Raw genomic sequence first — 16,769 nt, 5'->3', positions numbered from 1 at the left:
ACTTTCAAGACAAAAGAACAAAAATCGATTATAAATAGAGAGGGAGCGGGTCCAGGCAAGGGCAACACATAAACTATAACATATTTTGCTTATTAGGATGTTGTTTGCAAAAAAATAATAATTTACCAAAATGCACAGCTATTAAAAACTCCCCGTCAATGGAGAAAGAAGCTGTTTGCTTCCAAATGGTGAAGTTATGATATCTATCAGCAGGAGCTAACAGCGCTATGCAATCCAAACAAAAAGCTCATTAGTGCTGATGGAGTGAAAATGCTCCAGTAGTGTTTCTATCTTTATGAAAGTCTTTAAAGACACACAATTCAAAGAAAGATTTAAGGCTTTTTTACAAAAACGGTTTCATCACAGTACTGGGCTAACTTGTGACACGGACAAGTGACTACTTTTTACTAAGTTACAATAATCATGTGATACATTTATTTCATATTTACGGTGACAACATCTGACTAAATCTTAATTAAAATAGTTTTCTAAAATACTGTTATTCAAAAATAATGTAATGTAATTTGTTTGTCAAAACATGCTATATTAGGGCCTTCATTGCAGCAACATGCACGTGCTTGTTAGCTTTGGATTGTCTAATACAACAATGTGACAATACTACAGCAGTTTAAAAAAATAAATCAGCTCCTTCACAAACACAAATTCAGACATTAGGTCAGCATCCAAGGTCCATGTTAGCATTTCTGATATGGTGGATGAGGTTACTGAAAAACTGTCACAATGAATCCTAATGTCCAAGCCATTACGCAACTTCTAAAAATTATAAACTGATCATTTATCCTCTGGGAAAAGACTAAAGAATTCTGATGATGGTTTAAAAATTTTTAGAGTCATTATGTGTTTGGCTGATATTCTAAACCATTTATAAAACAGTGCATAAATAAGTGGATTCATACAGGAATTCATGTACAAAATCCAGCATGTAACATTAAATTCAACAGTTGACTCATTTCCTTCAATAAGAGTGACTATATAGTATGGTATCCAACACATAAAGTAAACCATTACCACAATCCCCAATGTTTTTGCTGCCTTTCTTTGTGACCTGCTGACACCAGTGACAGAATTTACAACTTTGGCCTGATATTTCGCAACACAGAAGATTTTCACATATATAGACATGATTACAGAAGAAGGGGCAACAAAAGTGACTATGAGGTCTGTGACAACATGTTCAGATTTGAAAGAAACCGAACAGTCTCCGTAACACTTCTTGCCCATGAATGGTATAACAATTAGTCCCACAATCAGATCTGCCACAGCCAGAGAGAGAATGAGCAGGTTGGTTGGAGTGTGCAGCTGCTTGAAGTGAGAGATAGAGATGATCACCAGCAGATTCAGAAACACAGTAAACACTGATAATAAAGAAATGAACATGTACAAAATGATGTACTCCACTTCAGGTTTGACATCTTTGAAACATGATAAATTGTTGTTTGGAAAGCAATACTGAATTTCTTCACTGTTGTCCTCCATGATGCTCTTGTCAAACATTTCCACAATTGATTATATCCTCATTTGTAGCCAGCCCCTGTTGTTTACTGCGTTCTTCAAGATGCCACTTCAAAGCTGTGGTACAATGTTCCAGCAGTCAGTTCGACATTGTTTTCTATCACTGATTGAACTCTAATTTGTATGTACAGAAAACAGGGACATCCCATAAATGTGAGGTTGGATTTTACTGCATTAATCCCACCTACTAATTAAAAATTCAAAGCATTCAATGGTGAACTGGATGATGTCTGTAATACAATATTTGTGAGTATGCAAATTTTAAGGGTTTTTAAGGACTCACGTATTCTTATCTTTATGAACTTTTGAATACAAAACACCTATGCACAGGCGAGTACACAGAAGCTACAATGATCTATCACGTCACATTAAAGAGCGCCAAAACTGTATTTATTGCTTGAATTCCTAATGAAATGGACAGAATTTTAAATCCGAGACTTTGTTAAGTAACACAAAGCCTAGCCTATTGCTATTTTTTGGAAGGATGACGCACTATGTACTGTTTATTCATCAACTGAAAACAGCATAGACCAAAAGATTGATTGTGATTTAAGAATTGATTTTGGTTCATTAAAATGAGAGTCTATAAAAAAAAAAAAAAAAAAAAAAAAAAAAAACTATTTTTTTTTTTTTTTTTTTTTACCCAGCCCTAGCGTATTTTGTTGTTTTTAAACACTTCGCTGTCGTCCTGTAGGTTCATGATTAAAAATTAAAATGTGAACAAAAATAAAAGCAATTAAATGTTTTATTCTAATTAAAATAGGAAAATTATAATGACAGGTAATAATAGATTATGATTTTTACATTTTTTAATTATGAATTTTTACGATCCTGTCTGTCAAAATGACAGACAATGTTAAAGTCTAGCGCAACCTCTAATATATATATACACCGACCAAAATTATAAATGCAACACTTTTGTTTTTGCCCCCATTTTTCATGAGCTGAACTCAAAGATCTAAAACTTTTTCTATGTACACAAAAGGCCTATTTCTCTCAAACCCGTGTCTGTACACAATTCTGTACACAATTCCTGGAAGCTGAAAACATCCCAGTTCTTGCATGGCCAGCATAATCACGGGACATGTCACCCATTGAGCATGTTTGGGATGCTCTGGATCGGCGTATACGACAGCGTGTTCCAGTTACTGCCAATGTCCAGCAACTTCGCACAACCATTGAAGAGGAGTGGATGAACATTCCACAGACCACAATCAACAACCTGATCAGCTCTATGCGATGGAGATGTGCTGCACTGCATGAGGCAAATAGTGGTCACACCAGATACTGACTGGTTTTCGGACCCCCAAATACAGGAAAACTGCACATTTTAGAGTGGCCTTTTATTGTGGCCAGCCTAAGTCACACCTGTGCAATAATCATGCTGTCTAATCAACAACTTGATATGCCACACCTGTGAGGTGGACGGATTATCTCAGCAAAGGAGAAGTGCTCACTAACAAAGATTTAGACAGATTTGTGAACAATATTTGAGAGAAATAGGCCTTTTCTGTACATACAAAAAGTCTTAGATCTTTGAGTTCAGCTCATGAAAAATGGGGGCAAAAACAAAAGTGTTGCATTTATAATTTTGGTCAGTGTATATATATATATTAGAGGTTGCGCTAGACTTTAACATTGTCAGTCATTTTGATGGACAGGGTCATAATTCATAATGAAAAAAAAAGTAAAAATCATAATCTATTATTACCCATCATTACAATTTTCATATTTTAATTAGAATAAAACATTTAATTGCTTTTATTTTTGTTCACATTTTAATTTTTAATCATGAACCTACAGGAGCTTCAAAAAAAAACAACAAAATATGCTAGGGCTGGGTTAAAAAAACAAACAAAAAACAAACAAAAAAAAAAACCAGATGACTTGATTTTAATAGATTCTCATTTTAATGAACCAAAATTGATTCTTAAATCACAATCGATCTTTTGGTCTATGCTGTTTTTAGTTGATGAATAAACAGTACATAGTGTGTCTTCCTTCCAAAAAATAGAAATAGGCTAGGCTTTGTGTTACTTTTGATATAAAACAAAGTTTCAGATTTAAAATTCTGTCCATTTCACTACGAAATTCAATAAATACCGCTCCTACCGCTCTCTAATGAAACCAACACGGAAGTGACTTAAACTGCAATTCATCGACTGGCCGCTAGAGACTGGCTCCAAAAGGCCCCAACTTTACAGGAGAAAAAAATTTGTTTACAAAAAAAGTGTAGTAAAAACAGTACAGCCACAAAAAGTGGTTTTGGTCTATATAGCACTGGTGGGTGTGGTTTCAGCCCACTAAGACTCCCGCTCACTAAGAGCTTCAAAAATGCTCTTCAGAAACCTACAGGTGACGTCACTGGCACTACGTCCATATTTTTTTTTTTTTTTTTTTACAGTCTCTGGATCATCCTTACGCCCTACTCCTTTCGAAGGGCAGAGCCCTTGGAGTTTACACTTTGGAATGATGTACGGCGTGGCCTGCTTAATTTAATTTAATATATATATATATATATCTGAAGAGTTCAGATGCAAAACCAGCTAAAAGCCATCTCGGTCAAAAATGAGAATGATACTGAGTGAATGCTCCTGACACATATTATACGTCCATCAAATACTTTTACTTCAAACTCGCTAAATTCCAGCCTCAGCCCAATCAGAAGTACCAGTACTTACATACAAACCTATACAAAGTAGTCAGAAAGAATGCTAATTTTAAAGAAATACATCAGATGGATTTAGGAGTTTTTGCATCTGAACTCTTCAAATATACACACACACACACACACACACATATGTGACCCTGGACCACAAAACTTCTTAAGTCGCTGGGGTATATTTGTAGCAATAGCCAAAAATACATTGTATGGGTCAAAATTATTGATTTTTATTTTATGCCAAAAATCATTAGGAAATTGAGTAAAGATCATATTCCATGAAGATATTTTGTAAATTTCCTACTGTAAATATATCAAAACTTAATTTTTGATTAGTAATATGCATGAATATTTAACTTATGGGTGTGTTTAAAACAGTAGCATCAACCTTTCCTTTAATATAAATGAATCCACAAAACTGGACTATCAAGACACTAACAAGCCTGAGAATCCTTCTATAGCGACAAAATGCTGCTATGATGAAGCTGTTTTCTGAGATTGTGGTATTCCTAATACATTTTTAAAATGCTTAACAGGGGAATGACAGATGCAGACAAACAAGCAATTGAGTACTGCTTTTCAAACAACAATTTGTCATGCATCAAAGAAATCAAAACCTGAAGTGGAGTACATTCTTTTATACATTTTTTATTTCTTTAGCATCCATTCTTACAGTGTTTCTGAATCTACTGGTGATCATCTCCATCTCTCACTTTAAACAGCTGCACACTCCAACCAACCTGCTCATTCTCTCTCTGGCGGTGGCTGACCTGCTTGTGGGACTGATTGTTATACCACTGATGGGAATCAGATATATTGAGACATGCTGGTACTTTGGAGAGACATTTTGTTCTTTGTTTCCATTTATCCTTTATACTGTTGTTTCAGCATCTCTTGGTAATTTAGTTTTTATATCTATAGATCGTTACATTGCTGTGAAAGATCCTCTGCAATATTCAACAAAAGTCACAACTAACAAAGCTGTTTTTTGTATCATTTTAAACTGGCTATGTTCGACCATATATTCAGTTATCATGTTATATGATACCATCTTCAATATAGAGAACCCAACTGCATGTTATGGTCAACTGCATAGTTACTGTTAAGTTGAGTATGTTCTCACAGACCTCATTGTTTCATTAGTGGCCCCTTGCTCAGTAATCATATCTTTATATGGGCAAATCTTCTGTGTAGCAAAACATCAAGCTCGGCTGATAAACTCTGTCACAAATGTCAGCAAGTCAGAAAAAAAGGCAGCTAAAACACTGGGGATTGTGATAGCAGTTTATCTTCTGTGTTGGATACCATTTTACATGGTCTCTCTTTTTCCAGGATACGATTCAAATGAATCTGCTGTAGTTGAACATTATGAGTTGGATTATGTACATGAATTCTTGCATGAATCCTCTTATCTATGCATTATTTTATCGATGGTTTAGAATATCAGCTAAACACATTTTGTCTCTAAAAATATTTGAGCCATCCTCAGAATATTTAAGACTGTTCCCAGAGATGTCAGATGATTCCAAATGAAGTTATCTGAAATGTTAAAGGTATGAAAATGAAAAACAAATTGACTTTGATATGTATTTTTCTTGACCAGACTGTAGTAATTCACATGTATGTACCGAAACACCTACCTATAATAAAACCTCTTGCTGTCTGACAGCACTTTTAAAGACAGCCCACTGTAAAAATGCAGCAGATACAATTGTGTGTCAGTAAATAAATAACTATTGTAATAAAAACTATTACACCTTGTGTTTCCTGTTCTCCGATGATACGGTTTCCTCTACAGCCCAAAACATGCAGAAAAAATGCAAAAAAAAAAAAAAAAAAAAAAAAAAAAGTGATTTCTGTTTGAACCTTCAAATCTTTCTACATCTTTACTAAAAACATTACTAGTATTCTAATGATTATATATATAAAATCACATTAATACTGCTTCAAGCAACAATTATGAGGATATCACAGCAGTCTGTGGTAAATGTGTAAAGCAATGTGGCAATGACATGTAAAGGTCTGTACAACCAGAAGTAAGGTATTTGTAATCTGCCATGTCCTTCAAGAGTGACTATCATGAGCAGCAAAAGAGGGGTTAAATGGAAAAAAATCTATTTCACACTTTTAAGATAAAAGAACAAAAAAAGAGAGACAGAGAGGGAGCAGGCCTGGGCAAAACATTCACTATAATAGTACCACCATTTGCTTACTAGGATGTTGTCTGCAAAAGAGTTAATTTACCAAAATGCATTGCTATCATAAACTGCCCATCAATGGAGAAAGAAGCTGTTTGATTCCAAATGATGTAGTTATGATATCAATTAGTTGGAGCTAACAGTGCTATGCAATCTAGACAAAACTTGACAGTCTTGTAGGTGAAGCTCATTAGTGCTGATGGAGTGCAAAAGCTCCAGCAGATGATGCTGTTATAAATTATTCAAATTTAGGTACCCAAAGATGCTTTGGAGTTGGGGAGCCAACATTTGTTCCATGAATGTTTGGATTAAAATCAATCAGAGTGGCAGTTCCAAAAATTTCTCTTTAGCCCCCTTCCATGAATGTTTGGATGATTCCATCTAATGCATTTACATAGGAAAATGTCAATCTTAAAAAATAAAAAGCTGACTGTCTTCATTTGACTGCATGAGTAGAATTACTTTAGTTTAACTATCACTCCAGTCACTGCCGATGAATGGAAAAGAAGGGCAAGTCTAATTGAAAAAGCTGTGAGACAAGGTGCAATGCTAAAATATGGCCATCTAATGCACATTTACATAGGAAAATGTCCCTTAAAAAAAAAATGACTGTGAACAGCTCATGATGGCCAACTATGATTGGCCAATTTGGACTAAAGCAGACGTCATTCGTCAGCGCGTTCTATGTGCTCATACTGGTAATCTTCATTCTGTGTTCACACAGAGCACATTACTGTTAATTTACTGGTAATGTAATGTAACAGCTTCTCAAAATTGCCGGAACTAATTTACCGGTATTTCCGAAAGGTCCTGTTCACATAATGGGCCTTATTTATCAATCTAGCACAGGAACGAGCACAGGTCTGTGCACACAAATCAATCTATGACAGAGTTCACGTGTGATTCATGAAACATTCATATGCCACCAATCCTGTCGTACAAATGATCATACGTTGATAAATGGGGCGGCTGAAAACAATCGTCATTTAAATATCACGCTCCTAAAAACACTCCGGTTTAGAAGCCTTGCTCCTAGAGTTACGACATGGAGAAACAAAACCCAGCCAAAAAGAGGAAGTAAACTCATAAAAGAGAAATTGATGTTAATGTTAATGTTAAATGTTTCCATTTTCACCATGTAAAATTTGGTTGCTAAACTATTACCCATGATGTTGTTGAAATGCCAAATAAAAAATAAAATAAAAATATTTAGACATAAAAAAAAGAACTATTATCCATGATGTAAACAAGTCTTTGTACTTCACTTGTGTTCCAATTATCCAAGTAAATCATCCTTCACATGCGCAAAAATGTTTATTTTGGCACTGCATGCTGATTTTACAGCGGACCTTTTAAATTGAGCAGTGTAACTTATGTATAGTTGACTGCATTTTATTTTGATTAATGGCTGAAATGTCAAGTTAGCAACGCAGAAATTTGTGCACGCTCGAAACGCCTGCGTGATCAGTTACATTTAATAAAGATATAACAAATAAAATGAATTAAGATTGTCACAAAAACGAAAGTGGCGTACTTGCTGTTTTTTTTTCCTTTTGTTAATCTGTTAATTATTCAAGAGAAATACATTTTGTGTAGGCTAGCCCTTATTTTATTCATTTTATAATTTCTGTTTTTTTCCTTTCACCGAAGTGCACGATGATGTGTGAATCCTCATGGTCTGTTGTTTATGCTGCTGTTTCCGCATATTATTCTAACGCCCTAAAAGAATAAAAAAAAGCTTTGTTTGTCGGCCAGGAAAATAATCTAAATGATGTCATTACACAATTCTCCAAAATTCTCTATGTTGCACGCAAATTCAGGCCAACTCAAAAACTTGCGTACATAAGCTAAGACCTAATGTGAGATTTGATCATAACCACCGCTCATGTCCATATTGATAAATTCTTTTTGCGTAGAAACGACTGTACGCACAATTTTCTGTCGTACGTTCTTTTCATAAATGAGGCCCATTATCTCTTAACGTTAACTTACCAGTAAAGACTGTATGTGTGATTACTGTATGTGAGAGGTTATTGACTCCAAACTAATACTTACAAAACCAAAAGTGCTTTGGTGCTTGGACCCTAGTGAAACATTTTGCTTTTTTATGGGTATCTTTTATAAGTCTTTAAAGACAAAAGTTAAAAGAAAAGCTGTGTTCATCACAGTACAAATCTTCTTTAACTTTCTCAATAATAATATGAGGAATAAAACCAGACAAAATTATTTGTTGGGTGATAAAGAAAGTTTCAGAGAGTGCAACTTATCTGAAAATGAAAATTGCAAAACTCCAAAACTATATTCTTTAATAGCCCTGTGTATTTAAATCACAGATAAAAATTTATATTTGCTTAGTATACTGTTTGTGAACATGTTCTTTAAGAGACTGTCATTCACTGACTTTAACTCTAGTCTTGATTTCCACACATCATTATTGGCATCAAACAAATAAAAGGTCACTGGGTTAACTAGTGACACAACCATACATTCATTTTTTTTTTATTAACTCCATTATAATAATCATGTGATTCATTTGTTTCATATTTATGGTGCCAACATCTAAGTACTAAGTACCTAAGTACCTAAGTATCTAAGTACTTATGATGTGTTTAAATGATGTTTTATAACTGTTAAAATAAAGCAAAGGAGGATTTAAACATTAGGTCAGCATACAATGTCCATGTTCCAATTTTTGATATGGTGGATGAGATTACTGTTATTGTTGTTTCTTTTTTTTTGTCTGTTTGTTTTTGGTTAAAGACAAGAATCTAGTAAAGTTTTCTCCAGTAAGATCACAGGATTCAGACATGGTCTCAACATACAAGGTCCAAGTCAGAAATTGATATATCTTTAAGAGAAGGCAATTGTTTTCTGTTAAATACAAGAATCCAGCAGATAACTGTCAGAGTTTATTTGCTCTCAAATTTACTCACAGAAACTTTTCATTACACATTTACCAACCTACATCAATAGGTTTATAACATTTGCTGATGCACAATAGAGAATGCCTTCAAACACAAAGTAGTAATCACTGTACAAGGCAATATGTCGGATCAGTGTCTCTCCACACAATTCTTTTAAACTCTTTAAAAAAAACTGATCATTTATCCTCTGGGAAAACACTCAAGTATTCAGATGATGGTTTAAATATTTTTAGAGTCACAATGTATTTAGCTGATATTCTAAACCATTTATAAAACAGTGCATAGATAAGCGGATTCATACAGGAATTCATGTACAAAATCCAGCACGTTACATTAAATTCAACCGATTCTGTTGACTCATTTCCTTCAATAAGGATGACTAAATAGTATGGTATCCAACACATGAAGAAAACTGCAACAACAATCCCCAGAGTTTTTCCTGCTTTTCTTTGTGACCTACTTACACCTGTGACAGAATTTACAACCTTAGCCTGATATTTTGCAACACAGAAGATTTTCACATATATAGACATGATTACAGAAGAAGGGGCAAAAAAGTGACTATGAGGTCTGTGACAAAATGTTCAAACTTAAAAGACACTCTACAGTCTCCATAACATGCATCTTGTGTCTCTGGGTAAAACATAGTATCATGTAAGATAATGACAGAATATATGCTACAACACAACCAGTTTATAATAATGCAAAAAACAACTTTATCAGTCGTGACTCTTGCTGTGTATCTCAAAGGGTCACTCACAGCAATGTAACGATCTACAGAAATAAAAAACAAATTACCAAGAGATGCCGTAACAACCATAAAAATAATAAATAAAAATAAAGAACAAAATGTCTCTCCAAAGTACCAGCATGATTCTATGAATCTGATGCCCATGAATGGTATAACAATCAGTCCAACAATCAGGTCAGCCACAGCCAGAGAGAGAATGAGCAGGTTGGTTGGAGTGTGCAGCTGCTTGAAGTGAGAGATAGAGATGATCACCAGCAGATTCAGAAACACAGTAAACACTGATAATAAAGAAATGAACATATACAAAATGACATACTCCACTTCAGGTTTGACATCTTTGAAACATGACAAATTGTTGTTTGGAAAGCAATATTGGATTTCTTGACAGCTGTCCTCTATGGTTCTCTTGTCGAACATTTTATTTTTTTTTTGTCATTTAATGAGCGCGTTAGTAATATGCGCCTATAGGCAGGTGCATAAAGCACATACACTCTGCGTATTACACACACGGGCACACGCAGAAGCACACAAACATGCCAAACATTAAAAATTAAAGGATTACAATGTAAAAGATTATTGTGTAAATAAATATAAAAATGTCTGCATGTCATTATGGATAGTCAATGGATATGGATAATTCTTGGTTTTACTTTCGCTTTTAAAAACAATCATGTTCAGCAAGGAGGGGAGAGTTTTGAAAGGGGGTGCACAGTAACTCATTTGAGTGGTCTCGGGCAGTGACCGTACACTTTAGACCATGCACTTAGATCATTAAAATAGGGCCCTAGGAGTGTCCAGCTTTCTCTTGGTCCCAAACTGTGGAACAGTTTACCCAGTCACTATTTTTGTACCATTTACAATTTTACTTAATGTTGTGATGCAACTAAATATTCTACTTATAACAGAACTCCAACCGCTTCACCAATTGTAACACTGCATTTGCAATATTTCTCACAGCAAGTGTCACAGCGGATACCCAAATCTACTATAATTTTAAAAATAACACTGTTTTTGTGTCACAGAATGTAGTTTTAAGAGTTTTTCTTGGGTGAGAATGTAGTTGTTTAGACTAGATAAACTAGATAATAAAACAAAGTCTATTTCAAAACTTGCTTCAACGATTTTTTAGATGTGAGCTCCAGGTGTCATCGGTCGTTCAACGCTCATAAACCCAACGAGAGCAGCCTTACCGTGATTAGTTCTTCTTAAATTTGTAGCTGGCTTTGATGTCTCTATAGTGATTAAACATGAGATATCATTTGTTTGGGGTAAATATAACAGGCAGTCTTTGGTCTTATTCATTGATTATTTTTTCCAGAGCAAATAGTTTTGGCTGAGGGCAAAGTCTTATAATGTTAGATTTTATATAAATAAAGCATAGTGTTGGTTCTGGCAGGTGACGCGAGTCAAGCTTGCATCGACTGACTCTCAGCTGATCCATATTTACGAAGTCTCTATGGCCTGATTTCACAGACTAAGCCAGGATTAGGCCATAGTTCAGTTAAGACATTTAATTTTTATTAACGTGCCTTAGAAAAAAAAAAATTACTGGTGTCCATCTTGAGACAAAACAAAGGCACTGATATATTTTAAGATCAGTCAGTGCAAGTTTCTTTCAGCTGAAACATATATTATTATTTTTTAGTCTGGGACTAGACTTAAGCCTTGTCTGTGAAACCAGGGGTATATGTAACATTTAGTAACCCATATGTCCTCTGAATTTAATTTATCCAAGTGCATACACCTGGAGCATCAGGCAGCCATTTGCTGTGCCACCTAGGCAGCAATTGGGGGTTATGTGTCACGCTCAAGGGCACTTCAGTCATGGGTACTATGTGTGGAAGAGAGCGATGTTCATTTACTTCCACCTAAATTTCCTGCTGCTACTGAGAACATCGGTCCTACTGTTTGTTTACACTGACTTTATTCAACTAAAAAGACATTTCTAAACAGTAATGAGGGTAGCTGACATGAAATTTCAAGTAGACTGACATGCTATACTACTACAAAAAATATAATATATTTAAATATATTAAATATATTTAAACAGCATTTCTCTAATTCTTGCACAATTATTATACAGGCAGTTTCTATGACTTCATATAAATTGAGACACCAGATCATTTACTTCTACTACCAATGAGGTACACAGCAATGTAACGATCTACAGATATAAAGACTAAATTACCAAGAGATGCTGAGTTTTTTTTTTTTTTTTTTTTTTTTTTAGACCAAGTAAACTACAAGGTGACCAAAAAATGCCATACTTTCCTTTGCATACTCATTTATATTCATAATCTACTGTAAAATCTTGATTTAAACAGAAACAACTTTTTTTCCATGTTTGCAGTGGTTCTTTGAATGTTAAAAATGTACCAGCCTTCATCAGAAAACAACTTTCACTTGCTGATGTACAACATAAAATGTCCTCAAATGCAAAGTAATAATCGCTGTACAACAACAGAGTAATGGATCAGTACCTCTTCAAGAAAAGCCATTACAACATTTCAAAATATATCTATCAATTGGTCATTTATCCTCTGGGAAAAGACTTAAGTATTCTGATGATGGTTTAAATATTTTCAGAGTCAGAATGTGTTTAGCTGATATTCTAAACCATTTATAAAACAGTGCATAAATAATTGGATTCATACAGGAATTCATGTACACAATCCAGCATGTAACATTAAATTCAACTGATTCTTCTGTGTCATTTCCTTCAAAAAGGATGACTATATAATACGGTATCCAACACATAAAGTAAACCATAACCACAATGCCCAAAGTTTTTGCTGCCTTTCTTTGTGATCTGCTGACACCCGTGACAGAATTTACAACCTTGGCCTGATATTTTGCAACACAGAAGATTTTTACATATATAGACATAATTACAGAAGAAGGTGCAACAAAAGTGACTATGAGGTCTGTGACAACATGTTCAAATTTAAAAGAAACTCTACAGTCTCCATAACACCCGTCTTTTGTCTCTGGATGGAACACAGAATTGGATAAAATAAGTACAGAATATATGCTAGAGCATAGCCAGTTTATAATAACGCAAAAAAAAATTTTTTCAGTCGTGACCCTTACTGTGTATCTCAGAGGGTCACTCACCGCAATGTAACGATCTACAGATATAAATACTAAATTACCAAGAGATGCTGAAACAACCACAAAAACAATAAACAAAAAAAGAGAACAAAACATCTCTCCAAAGTACCAGCATGATTCTATGTATCTGATGCCCATTAACGGTATAACAATCAGTCCCACAATCATGTCTGCTACAGCCAGAGAGAGAATGAGCAGGTTGGTTGGAGTGTGCAGCTGCTTGAAGTGAGAGATGGAGATGATCACCAGCAGGTTCAGAAATACTGTAAAAACTGATGCTAAAGAAATGAAAATGAACAAAATATCATACTCCATTTTAGGTTTGACATCTTTGAAACAAGATAGATTGTTATTTGGAAAGCAATACTTTATTCCTTGACCGTCGTCCTCCATGATGCTCAATTTTCACAAATGATTATGTCCTCATTTGAAGCCTGCCCCTGATGTTTACTCCATTCTTCATTAACAGACCACTTCAAAGCTGTGGTACAAAGTTTGGCTTTCTGCCTTCCTTCAATGATTTGACTAATTTATATGTACAGAAAACACGGACATCCCATTAAATGTGAGGTTTGTTTATATTGCATTAAACCCACCTACTAATTAAATATTCATAGTATTCAAAGATTAATCTGATAATGTGTATTGCTGTCAACATTTGAATTTAAGATGGTTGAGAAAACAGAGAAATGCTAATATAGATATACATTAGAGTTAATATTGTCAATAAAATCAATGACAAAAATGGTTAATCATCATTGACAAAGATCGTTCTGATTTTTTTTTTTAAGCTGTTTAGCCCCGCCCACTTAATATATACGCTTGCAGTAGGAGAGAGAAGCAAGCGTGGGATTTCAAGACACTGTGTGGTGTAAGTTGTGAAAAATAGTCTTTGAAATTAGTTAGATAGAATCACTGATAATAATGGGCTCTGTTGTCTTTAGTCACGTTGCGCCACTCACGGCCAGTGTAAAACAAGGGGTAAACTTAGAAGAGAGCTCCAGGGGCCAGTTGCATAAACTTAGCCTCCATGTTAAGACAGTGTCTTAAGAACTAGTCTGAACAACTAGTGGTTAGCCAAGGGGTAATCAGTCTTATTTTTTTGGATTCTACTCGGACTAATCTACATTTTTATGTAACTGAATTTTTTAAATTATGACCACTCTTAAAGAAAAAATTGACTAGTCTTAACCTTTTGTACAGCCAGCCCAGATCATTTTTTAAACAAGACCGTATGATGCAGGCCTTTTAGAAAGATTGAAAGAAAAAAAAAAAAAAAAAAAGGATGCTTTTAGCATCTGACCAAGGCTGCACCTCACTGTTAGTTTTATTTGATGTTAGTGCTACCTTGACACTACAGATCATGTCAAACTTTTGTCACAAAATTACACCGGTATTCAGGGATAGGCATTAAGATGGTTTTGATCCTATTTCTCTGACTGTTACCATATTGTTCTCTAATCTAATGCAGTAAAGTGCTGTAAGGATCTGTGTCAGGCCCTCTTGCATGTAAATGTAAAATTATGACATCATTATGCATGATTAGAACAAGTCAGTCTGTATAAATGCCAGGACAGTGAGGGGAGCAGAACAAACACCTAACAGGAGGAGACTCACTCATGGCCTATGAGACAGAGGATCGTGAGACTCAATACTGCTTTCCTGCCATTAACTCATCATGTATCAAAGGAATCCGCTCTAGATATGAATACAATATCATGTTTGTGTTTTTCTCATTGCTGTCAGCATGGACTGTGTTTCTGAACCTGCTGGTGATCATCTCCATCTCTCACTTCAAGAAGCTTCACACTCCAACCAACCTGCTTATTCTCTCTCTGGCTGTGGTTGACATGCTTGTTGGACTTGTTGTGATGCCCATAGAGGCTACTAGGCTCATTGAAACATGTTGGTACTTTGGAGACACTTTCTGCAGAGTGTTTTTAACAGTCATGGGACTTCTCTTCTCAGCATCTCTCAGTAATATGGTTTTGATTGCTGTTGATCGTTTTGTGGCTGTGTGTCACCCTTTATTGTACCCACAGAAAATAACCACAACTAAAACATTAACTATTGTCAGTCTTTGCTGGTTTTGCTCGTCAGCATATAACATTGCAGTAGTTATGAGTGTCTCACACAAGAAATATGCATGCCATGGAGAATGTACAATTATGATTACTTTTGACTGGACAATCGCTGATCTATTCTTGTCTTTCTTGATTCCTTGTACCCTTATCATAACCTTATATTTGAGGATATTTCACGTTGCACATCAGCAGGTGAAAGTTATAAACTCTGTGGTGAAGTGTGGAAAACATATAACTGAAGGTTCTGTGAAAAAAAAAACTGAAAGAAAAGCTGCTCTGACATTAGGAATCATTGTCACAGTTTATCTATTTTGCTGGATTCCCTTCTTTATTTTGACTATAACAGCAAACACAGCAATGGCTTCCACCACAGCCTATGTTCTATTATGGATTTTGTATATTAACTCAGGTCTTAATCCTCTTATCTATGCTTTCTTTTACCCCTGGTTTAAAACATCAGTTAAACACATCTTAACTTTTAACATATTTCACCAAGCATAATATCTTTTTGACCTTACCATAAGGAATATGATTCACTGGCATTTATCACTCCTCAATGGGTCTATGGCATCATTACAAAACATTATACATACCAAAGAAAAAAAAAAAAAAATGATGATTATAATAAAAAGCCTTTAATTTCACAGGAATTCAGAAACTGTTTTGTTTAATTATTAATTATTAACCCATGAGAACTGCAAGAGAACCGCAAGCTAAACAGGAACAAATTTAAATAGTGCAAAGACGTCAGTTAATTCAGCATACCTCTATGCAGGGCATCACTAGTGGAGGAAAAGTGTGAGAGTGTATAGGGCCCAGAGGGTTTGGTGCCTTACACTCAACAGGTTCAGGTTAACAGTGCACTGAATCATATTAAATCTGCTTTGTGTGATATTTTTGTCCATTTATTATCAGTGAATGACACCTACTGATTTGTTGTGAAAATGAGTGCAACCTAAACAACAAATATTTACTTCTCAAACCTATGAAATGTTTTCTCAGTAAGGGCGGCCGTACACGGTGCGAATTCGGACAGTCGGAAGACCGTATGGCCACGCACACGTCACGAGTGACTTTGTTTACGGACGCAGTGGTACACGGCACGATTTTAAAACCTGCCGATTTCCGAGGCAATCACATTCACGAAGTTCCGCGCCAAAAACATGGACTCTGAGGAAGAGATCCTTTTCTTTGTGGCAGCAATGGCTTGCGAAAAAACAAAAAAAGAAAAGAAAACAAAGGGCATGGCAAAGAGTTTGGCTGAAGGGCAGAGAACAACATGGACTTTCTTTTCTTAATCATCGTCGTGGAAGATATTGTAAATTACACAATCATTGCGTGTCATGCAAGTTTCTGCAATTTGTGACGTTGTTTTTATACATGTTAAAATGCTGGATAGTTTAGGTATTATTGTATACATACTGCAACTTACATGTTGTATTGTTGTGGAAGAACAGTAATGCAGAATCATAAAACTGCCTTCAGGACTTTTGCTATATGGTTTTC

The 16,769-nt window shown here is 35.1% G+C and overlaps 2 protein-coding genes and 2 pseudogenes across 2 annotated transcripts; 2 read left to right on the top strand and 2 right to left on the bottom strand.

The window, feature by feature from the left end:
• Nucleotides 1-792: 792 nt before the first annotated feature.
• On the bottom strand, nt 793-1,515 carry LOC127171894 (trace amine-associated receptor 13c-like). The gene has a single exon (XM_051120832.1). It carries the CDS (start codon nt 1,513-1,515, stop codon nt 793-795), a length of 723 nt encoding a protein of 240 aa, XP_050976789.1.
• A 61-nt stretch (nt 1,516-1,576) lies between these two features.
• Nucleotides 1,577-5,728, top strand: LOC127172373 (trace amine-associated receptor 13c-like; annotated as a pseudogene).
• Nucleotides 5,729-9,493: 3,765 nt separating this feature from the next.
• LOC127172372 (trace amine-associated receptor 13c-like) lies at nt 9,494-10,485 on the bottom strand (annotated as a pseudogene).
• Nucleotides 10,486-14,798: 4,313 nt separating this feature from the next.
• LOC127172371 (trace amine-associated receptor 13c-like) lies at nt 14,799-15,764 on the top strand. Its single transcript, XM_051121642.1, has 2 exons — nt 14,799-14,861; nt 14,973-15,764. Exons 1-2 carry the CDS (start codon nt 14,799-14,801, stop codon nt 15,762-15,764), a joined length of 855 nt encoding a protein of 284 aa, XP_050977599.1.
• The last annotated feature ends 1,005 nt before the right edge of the window (nt 15,765-16,769 follow it).

The sequence above is a fragment of the Labeo rohita genome, chromosome 10 (assembly GCF_022985175.1).
Source record: "Labeo rohita strain BAU-BD-2019 chromosome 10, IGBB_LRoh.1.0, whole genome shotgun sequence".
NCBI classification, from domain to species: Eukaryota; Metazoa; Chordata; class Actinopteri; order Cypriniformes; family Cyprinidae; genus Labeo; species Labeo rohita.
The sequence above is the reverse complement of the archived record's forward strand: the minus strand, read 5'-3'. Positions and strand labels throughout refer to the sequence as shown.